The sequence below is a fragment of the Geospiza fortis genome, unplaced genomic scaffold (genome assembly GCF_000277835.1).
Source record: "Geospiza fortis unplaced genomic scaffold, GeoFor_1.0 scaffold129, whole genome shotgun sequence".
Classification (NCBI taxonomy): domain Eukaryota; kingdom Metazoa; phylum Chordata; class Aves; order Passeriformes; family Thraupidae; genus Geospiza; species Geospiza fortis.
In genome coordinates, this window is record NW_005054522.1 from 74,173 (window position 1) to 92,867 (window position 18,695).

The 18,695-nt window shown below is 46.6% G+C and overlaps 1 protein-coding gene across 1 annotated transcript in view; it reads left to right on the top strand.

The window, feature by feature from the left end:
* Window positions 1-1,474: 1,474 nt before the first annotated feature.
* Window positions 1,475-18,695, top strand: part of LOC102039897 (plexin-A4) — a gene marked incomplete at its 5' end in the record, with an annotated part of 176,450 nt that continues 159,229 nt past the window's right edge. Inside the window, one exon of the mRNA XM_031063698.1 lies at window positions 1,475-1,575. Coding sequence (XP_030919558.1) covers window positions 1,475-1,575 — 101 coding nt within the window. The remainder of the gene's footprint in view (window positions 1,576-18,695) is intronic.

Here is an 18,695-nt window from a genome sequence, read left to right on the forward strand (position 1 = left end):
TAATGCTTCCCTGGGACCAGCAGTGGTGGTGGCAGTGGGGACTGGTGGTGGCAGGAGGTTGTGGGAGGGAGACAAAGACATCACAAAACCTCCGTTCTCACAGGAAGCCAGCAACAGAGTCCAAAACCAGAGAGATCAATGAGATCCAGGGAGTTTAACTTACTGCAGAAGATCTCCTGTTGTCCAACTGAAACAAATTAATTTAATTTCAAGGTACCACATCCCCATAGCCTGCCTGATTTGCTGTTTGCTGGGAAATCCTGCAAGTGATGAAGGGCTACAGGGAGAGGGAAAGGCCACAGGGGATGTGGACCAGGATGTGGACAGGGATTGCTCCAGGCTGAGCTCTGGAGCAAACCATCCCCATTCCTCTGCCTGCCCAGCGCTGCATGGGTGTTCCTGCAGGAGGACAGGTGTAGACACATTTCTCTTCACAGAGAAAAGCAAAGCATGACTTCCCAAGAATATTTCTGGGTTTCACATTCTCTGAACCTCAGAGAAAGGAAAAACAATTCTTATCTCATTTGCTGTGCCTGTGTTTGTGCAAAAGTGGAATGCAATATGGAGATTATTTACCCAAAGTGATGGTGTTTTGTTTCCTTGGCCTATCAGGGCCAAGTGTGTTGTCACAGACATCTTCTATGAAAAATCCTTTCCTTAGGATTTTTCCTCCTGAGAAGCTGAGAGGCTTCAGGAACAAAATGTAAACAATGGTTATCTGCTGCTGTGGAATGCAACAGGTGCATCTGTGATTGGTCTCATAGAGTTGTTTCTAATTAATGGCCAATCACAGACAGCTGGCTTGGACTCTCTGCCCGAGCCACAAGCTTTTGTTATCATTCTTTCTTTTTCTATTCTTAGCCAGCCTTCTGATGAAATCTTTTCTTCTATTCTTTTAGTATAGTTTTAATATAATATGTATCATAAAATAATAAATCAGCCGTCTGAAACATGGAGTCAGATCCTTGTCTCTTCCCTCATCCTCGGACCCCTGTGAACAGGGTCACAGTGTGTAGCCCCACATTTCTCTTCACAGAGAAAAGCAAGGCACAATTCTTCCCAAGAATATTTTTATCTCATTTGCTGTGCCTGTGTTTGTGCCAAAGTAGAATGCAATATGGAGATGGTTTACCCACAGTGATGGTGTTTTGTTTCCTTGGCCTATCAGGGCCAGGTGTGTGTGTGTGTCGGGACTGTGGGCTGATGGTCACGACATTCTGTGAAGTGTGTGCAAATTTAAGTGCTTGGCAGATTCAGTTTAGATGTAATATAATATAGACTAATACAGTATAATAAAGTAATAAATTAGCCTTCTGATAAGATGGAATCCTCCTCGTCATTCCTCCTTTGTCGGGGGTGAAAAATATCTGCTATAGACAGGCAGCAGGGGAAGGGAACAGGGAGGGTGGCACCTCCATCCAGCCATTCTGAGCTGTGTGAGAAGCCTGACAGGTTGTCCCCTTTCCTCCTGCAGCTCACCAGGGTGCCTGTGGAGTCGTGCAGCCAGTATGAGACCTGCAGCGAGTGCCTGGGCTCGGGAGACCCCCACTGCGGATGGTGTGTCCTCCACAACACGTGAGTACCTCTGGGCTCTGCCACCAGCCCAGCCCTGCCTGTCCCACCACCTGCCCTCATAGGAACACAGCTGATGCCTGCTGAGGCTACTTAGAGCAGAGTCTCTTCAGGAAAGTAGCAGTTTTCTACATTAAGTAGGGATTTAAGTGGTTACATGAAGGTAATACATATACCTAAAATCATGTTTCATGAAAAAACACAACTTACTTGGTAGCAAAGCTATATCCAACAAAATGAAGTGAGCAGTGGCATTATTAAAACCTAAGAAAACAGTGATGGTTGAATGATAATCCAACCCTTTAAAATGATAATCTTAACCCCTGATTCTAGTGCAAACTCAATAATGGAAATGTTCCGAAAGTAACAGGTTCAGGGTGTTCAGTGTGACAGTTTTCTTAGGACCAAAATGTGCTTGCTTACCTCACTGCATCATCTATAACCATTGTGAGGAAAAAAGTGAGTATACTTGCTTTTTCTTATGTTTTGCACTTAGCAGCACGCCACACATGGTTTATTTTCAACAGCCTAAATAATCAATCAACTCGATCCAGGTTATTTATCTGCTTTCCTGCATAGGGATTCTCTGTTAAAGGAATAAAGTAGGGATTTATTAAAAGGCCTTCAAAGGATACACCTTGGGCAGTGTAAGAGCCTGGCTGTGACTACACCAAAGATGGATGACCAGTCATGAGTTTTCACACTTTTATAAGTTTTGGTCCATTTCCATATTGGGGTTAATTGTCCAATTCCAGCTCCAGGTTCTGCAGTCCCACCCTCCCAGATTGCTCTCCTCCATTCCCTGCTGTTTGCGCTTTTTGGGCCTGAAGCTGCAATGGTGTCCTTGGTTTTTAAGCTGGAAAAGGATTGTTCCGTGTGACTGAGCTGTGAGGAGAACTTGCTGACACTTTATATGGAGTTCAGAGTTACACACTAATGCAGAATCTGGAAAATCTGGAAAGCTAAAACTTAAGGCATCAAGGTAGAGGGGCAAAATGCTGTCTCAGTCCCTGGCTGAGCCAGGCACCTCCAAAAAAAGTCTCTGGGATTTGCTGGGGAGACACTTTGATTAACTGTGAAAAGTGTTTTTTGGAAGATGCAGGGAAAGAAGGGTGGTAGAGGGTGGACAGAGCTTCTCCACCAGTTTGATGGTGTTTTGAATTCAGCACTCCAGCAGCTCTTCTCTGGGTCACATTTTCCTGGTGGTTTCCATCCCATTTGAGGAAATTTGACTCTGTCCATCAGCCCCTGTCCCAGCACTTCCAGTTTGCAGTGCTGACCTGAACCTCTCCTCTTTTGGACTTGTCAGGATCTCCATTGCCCTTAGAGAGGAATCCATGGGATCCACTCCAAGGTAGTTTTCATTGGGGCCTTATGGTTTGACAGGCCAAGCAGGGGCCTCATTCCACTCTCCCATCATTTTGTTGTGCTGGTTCATCCACTGCCTCACAAGGAATACTGGATCCAGGTGTCCTCAATATTGGGATATCAGTTCATTGGGATATCAGTTCATTGGCTTGTTTTTCCTTAGGCTTTGAATGTTAGTGCTGCCATTGATCCTGAAGTTGCCTCTCTGCAGCCTTTCCCTGAGTGCTCTCCTCCTGCAGAGCCCTCTGCCAAAGCCCTGGAGAGGGAGGTGTCAGCTTGGCTGAGCTCCTGGCCCTGAGTGGCAGGGAGGTCTCCTTTGCCAAGCCCCTCTGAGCACAGACAGGGGCTGGGAAAGGCTGGGATCTGTCCAGCCCAGGGCTCCAGCTGAGAGTGGCTCTGCGGGGTGCTGTCACTCCAAGGCTCACGGTGTCCTTGGCAGCCTTGGAGGGTTTTTCTGATGGTTTTGTTGGTCTTCACCCTCTGAGCTCACCTGAATTGTTCCTGTTGAGTTGCAAACTCTCCAGGTGGAGACAGGGATCCAGTTGATGTGATAGACTTTGCTGCCTCTCCTTGCTGGAACAGAAGGGAACAAACCTGGACCATATTCCAGCCTTCTGTCGATGCTCTGAATGCTCTGCTTCTGTCAGATTGTGTGACCCTCATCCAAAACCATGGCAGTCTGCCTAATTTCAAATCAGATCTGGGGGATCCATCCCAAAACATGCCCAAAAGTGGGGCTCATGCTCTGGAATTGTTCAAAAGAACCTTGGCAAACCAATCCTGAATTGTGGTGTGGTGGGTAAGAGCCCAGAAAACTTTCATCCTGCTGAGCTGAGGATATTTCCATTTGACACAGAGCTTTACAGTGTGTTCCCACCCCATCTCATCCTGCATCCACCCTCCAGTGTGTTTGCTGTCAGTGAAGGGACAGCACAGAGATGTGCAAGCAGCATAGAAAGGCACGAATTTGTGCATTGATTGTACCACAGCAATGCTGGATATTTCATCTCCTTGCATCCAGGGTGAGTGGCAACAAAGAGTCAAAACTTGCAGCAATAAATCCCCAAAAGGGAGAGAAGGGGCAGAGACAACTGCAGAGTGAGGAGTACTGGAAATGACATGGAGGCTGATGGGTGGGGCTGGCAGATTGAATTTGGTTAAAAACATCTCTGTGCAGGCTCAGCCCTTGAGCGAGAAGTGAGGCTGGAGTCTGGACATGGCTATGGCAGTGTACCCTCCTCCCTCTGGCCACTTAACCTCTGATTCCTTATCTGGAGAAGAGAAACACCTCTTGTTTATGTACCTCACAGCAGGGTCACTCAGATTCACTCCCTGAGGGGTTTTTTGAAGCACTTTGAAGGCAAATGTTATCAAATCCCACTTCAAGTCTGTTGCTTCCCTCTCACTTAAGAAACCTGATTTTCAGTCCTAGTTTGGGAGGGGTTTTCAGCGCAGCCTCAGGTGCTCCTTTCTGAGTCTCAGTTTCCTCATCCTTTTGGGCAGCCCTGAGAGCAAAAGAGCCAATTACATCCCACTCAACAAGTTTTGGCTCTACAGGATTTTCAGGCTAAGGACACTGGAGTACTCAATCTCTAATTAGAAATTTTTGCACATCAGAACCCCTCAAGCCTCATTAACAGACTTTTCCTCAAGTGGGATACGTCATCAACAACTCCTGCACAAGGATCCCTGGGGAAAAATGCCATCAACATTTCCCATCCTGGCTGCCAACCCTTCCCTCTTCCCTCCCAGTGAGGAATCCCAGGGGATTCCCAGTGCAGAGCTGGATCCAGTGATGTGGAAGGCACGGAGGAGGCAGCTGGGCTGTGCAGGAGCTGGGTATGGCAGGGCTGGGAGCCAAATTTTTGGGCAAAGCCACACTGTTCCCTCATCCTCCTCCAGTATAAACCATCAAGAGGAGCAGAGGTGGACTGGGAGACAGGTGAAAACTGCCCAGTGGGTTACAGCAGGGTTTTTTTGTCTCTCCCATGCACACCTCTGTCTCTATAGGACATGAAATAAAACTACATCTACACTGGAACTTTTAAGGTAAACAGAAGGGAAGTTTATTGTCACAGACATCTTTTATGAAAAATCCTTTCCTTAGGATTTTTTCCTCCTGAGAAGCTGAGAAGCCACAGGAACAAAATGTAAACAATGATTATCTGCTGCTGTGGAATGCAACAGGTGCATCTGTGATTGGCCCATGTTGGTTGTTTCTAATTAATGGCCAATCACAGCCCAGCTGGCTTGGACAGAGAGCCCGAGCCACAAACCTTTGTTATCATTCCTTTTCTATTCTTAGCCAGCCTTCTGATGAAATCCTTTCTTCTATTCTTTTAGTATAGTTTTAATATAATATATATCATAAAATAATAAATCAGCCTTCTGAAACATGGAGTCAGATCCTCGTCTCTTCCCTCATCCTCAGACCCCTGTGAACATGGTCACAGTTTATTTTTTGATTTTAACATTTATAGACTTTCGAAAGTGACAGTGGATTGGAGGATGAAAGTGCTACTTCTTTAATAATACTGGACAAACCAACAGTTTAATAAAGTTTTCTTCTTCTAGAGAAGAATGTAAAACAATAATTATTCACATTAAACTACATGAGAAAGTTTATTACAAGAATGTAAACATCAGAAGGCTTAGAAGAACAGGGTGACACACCTCTCTTATTTTGGGATATTCCCAACAAGGGCTGATGCAACTCCTCTTCCCAAACCCCCATTTCCAGCTCTCCTCAGCTCCCATTCCCCATCCATGTTTTCCCAGCAGAGCTGGGCTGTCTGTGCCCAGGGCAGCGTGCCAGGGCTCAGGAATTGATTTCCACAGCTCTGCTGTCCTAACCTTACACTGAGAAACTCGAGTCCTCTGAGAGAGAGGCAGAGACAGACAGACCCACAGACAGGAGAGAGGGGGGGAGGATTGATTAGCTGCTGCCCCGAGGAGAAGAGCTGATACAGAGCAGGTTAACCGAGCTTTTCATCTCTGTATCTTTACCCCCATCTTGTCCCCCCTCCTTTTCCCAGCCCTGCTCCCTCCCGGGCTCTCTCAGGCCTCTTTAGGTGGTGATGAATCATTTACTTGGTGCAAATTGAAATTGTGGCTCTCGCTGGCTGGGGGAGGGAGAGGGGCTGTGGTGGGAGCAGTGGGGATGGAGCAGAGCTGGCACTGGGTGCCTGCTGCAAGGTCACAGCAATGTCACCAGCCTGGATGGGGACTGCAGAGAGGACTGGGAGCAAAGTGAAGTTTTCTGCAAGCCTGAAATGAATTCAGCAGCTTCTTCCTGTGTCAGAGACAGCACTGCCCAAAGATGCCACCCAAATCTGACCACCCTTGTAATCCCCTGGCAATTTACTCCTGCCTCACCCACACCCATGCTGTAACCACCTCTCTTCCTTCTTTCCCATCTATAGTTCAAGCTCTTTATTCCCAGAGCAGGGGTAAACCCTTCAGCTACTGAAAGAGCCCTCCCTAATTGTAGATTGGATATTTGGAAGGAATTCTTCCCTGTGAGGTTGGTGAGGCCCTAGCACAGGGTGCCCAGAGAAGCTGTGGCTGCCCCTGGATCCGTGGAAGTGTCCAAGGCCAGGCTGGATGGGGTTTGGAGCAACCTGGGACAGCGGAAAGGGTCCTTGACCATGGCAGGGGGTGGAACTGGTTGATTTTGAGGTTCCTTTCCAACCAAACCATTCCAGGTTTTTTTTTTCCCTTCCTACCAAACCATTCCATTATTCTATGTACATTCCCTGGTCCATCTGCGTGTGGTCACCACTCAGGGTTTCAGCCCTGCACAGCATCCCTGGGTTGTGTTTATCACCCCAGACTGGAAATTTGGGGCAGAAAAGCAGCATCTCTATAGAGAAGTGCAACATTTTATTAGACAGAAATCCCCTGCTGGGTGCAAAGGGACCAGTCTGTTACAGACATGTTTTATGAAAAATCTTCTTAGACAGAGAGTCCGAGCCACAAGCCTTTGTTATCATTCTTTCTTTTTCTATTCTTAGCCAGCCTTCTGATGAAATCCTTTCTTCTATTCTTTTAGTATAGTTTTAATATAATATATATCATAAAATAATAAATCAGCCTTCTGAAACATGGAGTCAGATCCTCGTCTCTTCCCTCATCCTCAGACCCCTGTGAACACCATCACACCAGTCCCAGGCTCTGCTGTGTTAGCGACACTCCTGGATTTGGGCTTTGCTGCCTCATTTCATCCCATGCAGCATCCATCTAGTTCCAGGAGGAACAGCTGAACACACACAACAAACTCTCCTCAAGGAGGATGCAGCCCCAGGCAGGAGCCTCCTCCTGCTCTGGAATCTGCCCTTGCAGGTCTGGGGACTCCTTGGCTGGCAGGTCATTAATTGCAATCAGAGAGGGAAACAGTCCCATTTTCTGGGAGAACTTGTGATACTTCAAAACTTTTTTTTTCCCCTCCAGCTCCCAGTGGCCAATTATTTTTTTTAATAAGAAATGTTCTTGAAAGCTGTTCTGGAAGGGGCTGATTCCATTTAGTAATTGGAGAATGATTCATTTAGACTTTGCAAGTCCTCGTTTTGGGGTTTGATTTCAGTTTTTAGCAAATTGCTTGAGATTTCAAAATGAAAAGTCATTCTGAAAGGAAGCATTATTACTTTTTAATTTTATTTTTTTCCATTAGAATGAAACATTTGGGCATCTGTGATTTCTTTCTCCCCCAGAAGCCTTTACCAGCCCTAGAGACTGAGCAAAGCAGTCAACAAGAGCTGTTGGTTTAGAGGAGCTGACATTTGCTGTGGAGGGAAGAGGGTTTGTTTAAGCATCTCCAGTCTGTCCTGCTTGGAGATATCTCAGCCAGGAGCTGGCTCTGCTCCCTGCACTCCTCTGCTCAGCTCTGAGGAGCTGCTCGTGTCCTCTGTGTGTCCTTCTGGCGCCCAGAACCTCCCCAAGACACCCAAGCTGTCTCTGTTGGCTTTACAGAGCACATGCCAGCAGATCCTGCTGCTCCTGAACCTTGGGAATGGGAGCCAGTGGCCTCCTGAAGGCATCTTCACCCCGTGGAAGAAGCTGTGAGATAAGAGTCTCATCTCATGTCTGGGCCACAGCAGGCACCTTCCTGGATCCCTCTGGCTCTGGGTCAGTCAAGGGATGGCCAAAATCTCCCCCACACAATTCCTCAGGTGGAGCTGGTCTGGATTAACTATTAATTTTTGGATCTCTGCTGTTATGAGACACCTCAGAAGCCACTGTGATGCCTTGAGAAGGCTGAGCTAGAGCAGAGGCTGGGCAGAGTTCCAGAATAAAGCAGGGATTTATGGAAAGGATCTCCTCTGTAGATCCACCTTGGGCAGCACAAGAGCCCAGCCAGGGCTGCACCCAAGATGAACCAAAATGGCCCCAAAATGCACGAGCGCTCCCGGGGTCTCTCCCTTGGATCAGTTCTGCTCCATTTGCACCTTGCAGTTCATTGTCCCATTCCAGCTTTAGCCCCTGCAGTCCCACCCTGCTTGTTTTTCTCTCTGCAGCCCACGGGGTTTGTGCTCCTGGGCTGAGATTTGGGTCATTTGTTGTGGTATTTGCTGGGTCCCCAGGATGAGGGAGGAAAGGATGAATCTCACTCCATGTTCTCAGAAGGCTCATTTATTATTTTATGATGCTATATTATATTAAAGAATGCTATACTAAACTATACTAAAGAATACAGAAAGGATACAGACAGAAGGCTAAAAGATAACAATGAGAACTCATGACTCTCTCCAGAGTCCCAACACAGCCTGGCACTGATTGGCCAATGAATCAAAACAATTCACATGAAACCAGTGAAGCAATGACCTGTTGGATAAAAAAATCTCCAACCACATTCCAAAGCAGCAAAACACAGGAGAAGCAAATGAGATAATATTGTTTTCCTTTTTCTCTGAGGCTTCTCAGCTTCCCAGGAGAAGAAATCCTGGGCGAAGGGATTTTTCAGAAAATATGACAGTGACGATTTGTCCTTGGTGCCCAGCTGGAGCAGGAATTGTTTTGTCTCCCTGCTCTGTGCACAGAGCTCACCATCCCATAATATGAAGCTCAGACCCACACACTAAAGCAGCACAGAATGTGAAAAATATAAAAGCTAAACCCTGAGGCTCAGTAGGAGAATTTGTTTGGTTTCCCAACATAAACCAGCCCTGTCCAGAGGGGTTTGATGCCATTCTCTGGCACAGACACCCACCCTGGTGTCCAGAACTGACCCTCCACATCCTCCTGCCCTCCACCTCTTCCCATCCACCACAGCCCCTTGTGTGGACAACTCATCCACCCTGAAACTACAGCTCTCCTTTGTAACATGACATGAAGGAGAAAAAAAAGGCATTTAAACAAGCTGTTTTCCAGTGATCACAGTGGAGGGGGAGGGAGGTTTGTTACCCACACTCAGACTCACTGCCAGACCAGGAGAAAATAAAGGGAAAAGTTCCAAAGTGCAGCTCGTGGTGTCTGGGCTCAGCAGGTAACCTGATGCACGGCCTCTGGCAGAGCTCATTGATCGTCCCTGGCTTTAACTTTCTTGGTCAAAGTCTTCTGAACCACCAGAGAGTCTCAGGTAACCCCAGCTGCCTACACAGGCTGCAATAAGACCTTTCTTGAAGGGTCTTTTTCTTATTCGACTTTCTGCTGTCTGAGAGCCCGTGACTCTTTCAGGCTGAGGGGTTTTGTTCTTTCTTTTTTTCCCTATTTTACCTCCTTGTTTTTGCCTCACAGTGTTTTCCTCCAGTGCTCTTTCCAGAAGGGGCTGTGTGAGTCAGGCTGCAGGGACTCAGAGGCACAGGATGTTGGAATGTCCCTCCTAGAGCTTTATCAGTGAGAAATGAGGGATTTCCTGACTCTTGCAGAGCTTTTCCTCCAGCGCTGTTTCCAGAAGGGGCTGTGTGGGTCAGGCTGCAGGGACTCAGAGGGGCAGGAGGTTGGAATATCACTCCTAAGCTTTATCAGTGAGAAATGAGGGATTTCCTGACTCTTGCAGAGGTTTGTGATCCTATAAACCCTCAGCTGTCCCTGCCTGGTACTCCCCACGCTGGTTTTTCCCAAGGTGCAAACTGGAGTCCCTCCAATAAGGCAGCCTTTTGTGGGTGTTTTGCACTTGTCTGGAATGATGAAAAAGTCATAGAATCAGGGAATATCCTGAGCTGGAAGGGACCCATATTGTCACAGACATCTTTTCTGAAAAATCCTTTCCTTAGGATTTTTTCTCTTGAGAAGCTGAGACGCCTCAGAAACAAAATGTAAACAATGATTATCTGCTGCTGTGGAATGCAACAGGTGCATCTGTGATTGGTCTCATGTGGTTGTTTGTAATTAATGGCCAATCACAGTCAGCTAACTCAGACTCTCTGTCCGAGTCACAAGCCTTTGTTATTCATTCTTTCCTATTCTATTCTTAGCTAGCCTTCTGATGAAATCCTTTCTTCTATTCTTTTAGTATAGTTTTAATATAATATATATCATAAAATAATAAATCAGCCTTCTGAAATATGGAGTCAGATCCTTGTCTCTTCCCTCATCCTCAAACCCCTGTGAACACGGTCACATCACATGGATCATCAAGGTCCAACTCCTGGCCCTGCACAGAACAGCCCCAAAAATCACACCAGGAGCCTGAGAGCATTGTCCAAACTCTTCCTGAGCTCTGGCAGGGTTGGTGCCATCACCACATTCCTGGGGAGCCTGTTCCGCTGCCTGACCACCCCCTGGGCCTCACAATCATGATTGGTGCCATTTTTATAGGAAAATCTTTCTCCCTTCCTGCCCCAACACACCCCCATTCTAAATCCCCAAAATTCTACATTTTCACCCTGTGACAAATTCACTATCATTCTACTCAAACTCCTGTGGCTTGTAACTCCTCACACAAAGTTGGTAATTGTTTCCATGGGCTAAAATCAAAGGCACAGGTGTTTGTGACTCCATGCCGAGGTCTCTGAGCCCCTGCCAGGGTCTGGAATCACCCAGGGCAGCCAGAGCAATGTCCTGGGACAGTTATGGGAATTGGAGCTGGTGTTTTAGAGGGAACCACAGCAGGGGAACATCAAAGCATCCTGCCCCAGCCCAGGGAATCTCTGATCTGCCTGCTGAGGCACAGCTAAAGTACCCATCCTTTCACACCTTTGGACAAGGAAATAGCCCCAAATGGGACAGCTCTGCAATGGCCTTTTGAAATGAGATCCCCAGGGAGGAGGAGGAGGGAATTCTGTGGCTATTGACGGTGATAAAGCCCTGGGTGAATCAGAGGCTCCTGGGAATCCTGTTTTTCTGCAGGTAACACTGAATAAACCCCTTTGAGGTTCAGAGAACATGAATCCCAGAAATAGTCTTGGGAAGCTGTGCCTTGCTTTTCTCTGTGAAGAGAAATGTGGCGACACCGAAGAACCGACCCATGGCTGCATCCCTTCCCTCAATGCCATCGTGTGCCCTTTGGGAGCACTTTTCCTGCCCTGGTGAGCCAGGCAGTGCAGGGCAGAGCTGTGCCCTTCACAGGTTGATTATCTTTGTGGCTGTACTTGCCTGAAGCAACTCAGGGACAGCACTGGGCACTGTGGGCCATAAGACGCAGGCGTGTGGTAAATGTGTTTTGATAACAACCTTTCCTTTGATTAGCTTATTTTGCTAGAGGGCAGTGGGGAAGGGTGGGAAGATAATTAGTTTGTGCAGTGGGTTCCAGCAGAAGCTTTCTCCTCCTGCAGCCCTGTGAGTTTGGTGTCCTACTTGGGATTTGTCTCCGTCACAGGAACCTTGGCAGCTCGGGTTTAGCATTGCAGAAAGTTCAGCCCCTTCAGGGGAAGGTTTCTGGGTGAAATATCTACATATCCCACAGGAGACATCCAGGGAGGGAACAGGGGCAGGGGAAAGCTGCATGGCCACCCCAAGCAGCCTTAAAAAAATCTCAAATATCACTGGAGATGAGATGCAAAGTTACAGGGAAGGAGTATTCCCTGACTGGAATTGCAGCGTGGATGTTAGCCGAGCCAGCAGGGAGATTCAGACCTCAAGAAGCAGTAAAATAAGGAATAATTCAGGTGCTTAAACACAGATGGATTGAGAATATAAGGAGACTTTGAATTATAAGTGGTTTTATGTACACAAGGAACTCAATTCAGTGGCTCATCCTTGCTGTGCTACAACTGGAGGACCTCAGGTGTGAGACCTGGGGCTGACAAATATGGCACAAAGACTACATTTCTTCTGCAGGATAAGATGGGGATCCTGAGGCCGACTCAAGTGACTTTAGAGCTCTACATGTTGGCAACACAATAGAGCCTAACCCCAGTTTGGGATGTTTTCCCCTTTCAAATTCTCAGAAGGGACAAAATTCCGTGGGTTTTGCAATGTGGCCCTCTCATTCCTCCCCTGAATTTTAAAGTCTTGCAATGCCCTAATTTGCCAGGGAGCAGGGCTAGGCTTTGCTGCAGGGTTGTGGCACTCAGTGAGAGTCAGGGAATATGGATGGTTCAGGGGGCTGGGCTGTTTGTAGGGGATCTCTCTCTTTTAGGGAATCTGTCTTGCTGTCAAGTGCTCCCTGGTGTGTCTGTATGCCATGAGCTGCCAATGAGGGAAAATGCCACATGAAACCAGCCCTCCCCAAGGTGGGGGGACATGGCCTTGTGCTGCCACTGCTGCCTCTGTGAGATTTCATCAGCCTCCACCTGTGACAAGTCTCAGAAGGGAATGGAGCAGAGGAGGATCAGGGAGAAATTCCTCCTAAAGAAAAGCACAGCAAACCTTTAAGGTGTGTCTTTATCCAGCCTCAGTCTCCCCATGGATCTGCTCACACTCCTGCCCATAAATTCAGGCCATCAGAGAACCATTTGTGTGAGAAGAACCCTTCAAAAATCATCTCATTCCACCCTCTGCCATGGCAGGGACACCTTCCACTGTCCCAGGTTGCTCCAAGCCCTGTCCAGCCTGGCCTTGGGCACTTCCAGGGATCCAGGGACAGCCACAGCTTCTCTGGGCACCCTGTGCCAGGGCCTCACCACCCTCACAGCCAGGAATTCCTTCCCAAGATCTTCTGCTGCACATTCCCACACTCAGTGACCTGCCACCCAGTCTCTCCTTGTGCCACCAACCCAGCCCCTAAATCTCCCCATTGCTCCCACATCGCCTGCACTCCATCCCCCAAGCAGAGCTGCAGAGGTAGATGCTTTCCCCTTTGACTTCTGTACCAGGGAAAAAAAATAAAAAATAATAATAATATACATTTGGATACATTGATTGGGTATTTTTGGAACCGTCTCCACAGGGTAACGGTGACAGCATGAAGCCTGCCAGAGCTCAGGCAGAGTTTGGGCAACACTCTCATGCACAGGGTGGGATTTTTGGGATGTTCTGAGCAGTGCCAGGAGTTGGAGTGGGTGATCCCTGTGGGTCCCTTCCAACTGAGGATTCCCTTCCAAGCAGAGCTGTGGTTCCAGAGGGAGGTTCTGAGAGCTCATAGGAGCTTCTGGGCTTGAAGCTGATTCTCTCATCCTACTCTGGGGCTTTGTTTTGTGGGGGATCCTCCTCAGAGTCTTTTTCTTCCTAACCCCAGCAACATCTGCATTTCTTTTGCCTGGTGAGTGGCTTGAGCAACTCATGATCCTGTTTCCTTGATCTTCTCTTCCATTGCCTCCAACTTCAGATATGGATGCAAGAAACCAGGATATTCAAAGAAAACGTGTTTTTTTCTGCTGGGAAGGCCAAATTCCCAGTGAAGAACAGAAGTATTGGCTCTGAATTTCTCCTGCTGCTGCTTCTTTGTGTGCTGTAGGGACATGGGGCAGCCCCAGAGCAAAGAGCTTGGCTGTTTCTTGCAAGAAAGCATCCACCTGGTAATGGAAGGAAGAGCAGATTTCTTTTAATTTCCCTCCAACAGTTTCTTCCCTGTCTGGGAAGTTTCACCAGCAATTAGCATGTATTTTTGTGGCAAAAAATAAAGAGGAAGCTGAGGAAAAGTTGAGATAAATATTCTGAGGAGGAGGGGAAATGCTGAAAGTCCTGCTGGGACAGAGTGAAGGAGCTGGAGGATGATCCTGCCTAGCCTGGATAAAGGGATTTGGGAGGTCAGGGATGTGGGAATTGCTGTGGGCTGAAGGACTGAGTCACTGTTGTAAGACAAGATCTGGGACAGGTTCTGGCTGCAGAAAACACATCCTGAAGCCCTTGGAACATTGAGAAAGGAACGTCAGCATGATCCACTGCTCACAGGATCTTCCTCAGGCAAGAGAGAGCAGAATTAATTTCCTCGCTCTGCCGTGGTACCTTGTATGAATCTGGACAAATTACTGAGGATGGGATTTATCTCATCTGCTCCTCGGTTTCCTGTCTCTGCAGACAGTGGAGACAAGGACTTTTTCTGAGCACATTCCTCCGAACCCTGAGCTGTTGAAGGCAGTGGAATAATTGCCCTCTGGAAGTGCCAGTTTCTTTTAGTGGCTACCGAGGAGCCTTAAACGACCATTTCAAACAATGCCTGACTTAAAATGACTCCAATCCTCAATTTCCCTGTGGGTTAGTGCCTTGTTTGTAGGACAGGAGCAGCTCATGAGTGGGTGTGAGATCCTAAGGCTTAAAGTATTTTGGACAAGGGGTGGATTGCAGAAGTCCTGTGAGGAGACATTTTATATATATATAATATATATACACAATATATATAAAAATACATTATATATATAATATAGATATGCATATATATAAAATACATAAATATCTATAAATGCAGTAAAATATATAAATATATATCAATAGAAAGCATATATAAAGCACGTATAAAGCACAAAAATAATAATCCCATCTCACAAGTGTCTGAGTGGGCTGTGAGTTTGTTTCATTAGAGCAGAAGGAGCCTTGGCAGACATGACAAGGTGCAAACACACGTGCAATTCCTTGATTATCCCCGTGAACCCCCTTCTGTTAGAGCAGGGGTGGCAGCAGAAGGGTTAAGGCAGACAGGGATGAAGCAAACACTCCCCATGCCTTGCTTCTCCCTCCCATATCTCATTCCCAGTGCCTCCTGCCCCTCTGCCCCAGGCAGTGGCGGAGATCTGCATTTTAATTGAGACATGTGAAGAAAATAACCTCAATCTAACTCAGTCTAACTTCCCATGCCTGGAAGGCTTCTCCCTTGCTAGCTTGGTGCATATTTTGGGGTGAGGGTGGCTCAGAGCCCCATCCAGCCTGACCTTGGATGTTCCCAGGGATCCAGGGATAGCCACAGCTTCTCTGGGAAGCCTCTGCCAGTATTTTATCAACCTCATTGTAAAAAGAGTCTTCCTCTATCTCACCTAAATTAACCCTCCTTCAGTTGAAAACCAGCATTAATGAGGGCCCTGTATTGATGAAGCCCCTGGATTAGTGGGACCCCTGTATTAACGAGTCCCTTTTATTAAGGAAACCCCACTGCAATGGCTCAGAGCTGAGGTGAGGGGATGACCACAACAAAACCAAGCTCCTTTTGTCCTTCAGACCCAAACCCCCACCACAAAGAGGTTTTGCCTGCAGATTTTCTCAGCTGTAGCTGAGGGACAGGAGCCCCCCTGTGTGGCATTCACATTCTCTGAAAAAAATCCCTTTTTACTCCTGGGAAGCTGAGAAGCCTCAGAGAAAAGGAAAACAATTCTTATCTCACTTGCTTCTTCTGCATTGTGCTCACATGTGGAATGTGTTTGGAGATTGTTTACCCACAGGTGATTGTTTGATTGGATTCTGCTGTGAGTTGTTTTGACTCTTTGGCCGATCAGGGCCAAGCTGTGTTGGGACTCTGGAGAGAGTCACGAGTTTTCATTATTATCTTTTTAGCATTCAGTAAGTATCCTTTCTGTATTCTTTAGTATAGTATAGTATTCTTTAATAATATATTTAATAAAAATTTATATATTTTTATATTTATATTCATTTATTTATGTTTATATTTCATATTGTAATGTGTTTAATAATAATATATTTTATAGAAAAATAGATAATATTTTATATTTATATATTTATATGAAATATGTAATATTTCATATAATGTATACTATTTATTTTTATAAAGATATAAAATAAATAAAATAACAACAACAACAACAACAACAACAACAATGATATAGTGTTATAAGGTAACAAATTAAGCTTCTGAGAGCATGGAGTCAGATTCATCATTCCAGCAGATACAATACCCCTGGACCTGTCCTTCCCTGTGGCTCCCCAGGAGATGGGAACAGGCAGCCAGACACGTCCTGCCCCCAACACCACTTTGGAAGGGCTGCCAGCCAGCCCTGCCAGGGAGCACAGGGTGATTTTGTTCAGGGCAAGAGGGCAGGGTTTCATTTCAGATAACACTTGCCTGCTTTGTCTGCTCCCAGTCTATCAGAGCTTGCCTGGCCTGATAAGGTGTTATCAGAGCAGAGCATCTCTGAGATGTGGCAGAGTCAGAGGTGGCTTTTCTGCAGGTGGCCCTGGCCCTTTTCCACCCAGCACCTCTGAAGAGGCAGCCAGTTAATAACAGGAGGAGGAGGATGGTGTTGGGATGCTTGGCAGGAGCTTTAACTCTGTGTTTTTCTCAGGGGGAAGAGAAAATGCAAAAATGGATACAAGCAAATCAACCTGATCCCTTCCTCATCCTCACTCAGCCCTGCAAACAAAGTCACAAATAACTTTCAGTGTATGATTAGCCAAGAAAGCAGAAATGATTTTTCCATCTTCCTCGTAAAGTTTATTTCCAGAAAATTATCTGAATTTTGCAGTATCACTGGGAAGGGTCTCAGTGTACATGGACTGGTGTGGTGGGGAGTTAATTTTTACCAGAATTGTAGGGCAACAGTAAATCTTTGTTCTCTGTTCCCCTCTCTGCTTTTAAGGACATAAAAACAAAACAAACAAACAAACAAACAAACAAAAAAATCCTGACCTGAAGAATTCCCTTCTGAGTTTACCTAATAGAAGATCATAGATTTACAGAATCCTAGGATGGTTTGGGTGGAAAGGGACCTAAAAGATTATCCAGTCCCATCCCCTGCCATGGGCAGGGACACCTTCCACTATCCCAGGGTGCTCCAAGCCCTGTCCAGCCTGGCCTTGGGCATTTCCAGGGATCCAGGGGCATCTGGATCAGGATCAGAAAGGGCTGATGAGAAAGGAAGGGGAGTGAACCCACATCATAAACTCATCTGTCCAATTGACAAAATATCATTTGATGGCCTCTTGAGCTGTTGAGGAGCCCATCAGTCCTGTTATTGAGTGGTTTACTTGATCTGCTATTGATTGGGGTGAGCTGGAGAGGATAGCCCCCATCCCCACTTCCCCCATCCCCAAATTTAAAAACAAGAGAAGTAAATGCTTTGACTTTTTCATTTTGCCTGGATGTTTAGGGAATTTACTGCTAATAAAAAAAACCCCAACAACCAAACAAGAAAAAACCCAACCCTTAAGCGTGAAAACATGAGTAGAATGAATTATAGCAAAATCAATTAATACTAACAGTATCTATTAAATATTGCACTCTGGAGCTTTGCAGGAGTGTATTGCTGCTCTGATATGATCATGACATCATTAACATAATATAAAGAATCAAAAAATCAATAGCTTGCTGGAGCCCAAAATTAAGGCCAAGCAGTGTTATAGCGTATCTTTAAAAATCTGAAATAGCAACTTGTCTCTGTCATGTACAACCCATTTGCAGATGAAACATCTCTCCCAAAGTGGATGGGAATTTGTTTGGCCTGCCTGCGACTCCTCCAGCTGCCCCTTTGGGATACTTGGCATGAAGTTATCTCACATTTTCCAACACAAACGGAGCAGGAAAACTGAGCAGAGTTACACTGGCATAACCCTGGAGGATAAAATCTGAGCAAGGTTACACTGGCACAACCCTGGAGGAGAAAATCTGGTCCAGGATTACATTGACACAACCCTGGAGGAGAAAATCTGGTCCAGGATTACATTGGTGTAACTCTGGAGGAGAAAATGTGGTCCAGGATTACATTGGAGTAACCCTGGAGCAGAAAATCTGAGTAGGGTTACACTGGCATAATCCTGGAGGAGAAAATCTGGCCCAGGGTTACATTGGCATAACCCTGGAGGAGAAAATCTGATCAGGGTTACATTTGAGTAACCCTGGAGGAGAAAATCTGTTCAAGGCTGCATTGGAGTAACCCTGGAGGAGTCCAGAGCAGGCCCAGGGTCACTGCACTGCTGGACAGACTGACAGATCTCTGTAGGGCGGGAACATGGACCAAGTGTCTTCTGCTGCTGCCTTGATTTGTATTTTACAGTGTTCATGTCGAGGAGGTTGTTTTCCCTGGCTTACCAGGTTAGGACACTTCAACTCTTCTGTTTGCATTGGGGAAGAAAACAAAAAAAAACCCACAAATAGAGATAGGAGAGGCTTTCAGGGGGGCTGGGAGAGATGTTTGGGCAAGAAGAGACTGGTGTGGGTGTGCCAGAATAATAAAATGGTTTATGTTGGAAGGAGCTTCACAGACCATCTCGTTCCACCCCATGCCATGGGCAAGGACACCTTCCACCATCCCAGGCTGCTCCAAGCCCTGTCCAGCCTGACCTTGGACACTTCCAGGGATCCAGGGGCAGCCACAGCTGCTCTGGACACCCTGTGCCAGTGCCTCCCCACTCTCACAATAAAGAATGTTTTCCTAATCCCCAACCTAAATCTGCCCTCTGCCAGTTTGAAGCCATTAGTTGGTGGCAGGAGAACATCTCTGCACATTTTTGAGGGCAATCAGAGAGACTCCAGTGGGAGGAATCCTGTGGTCAGA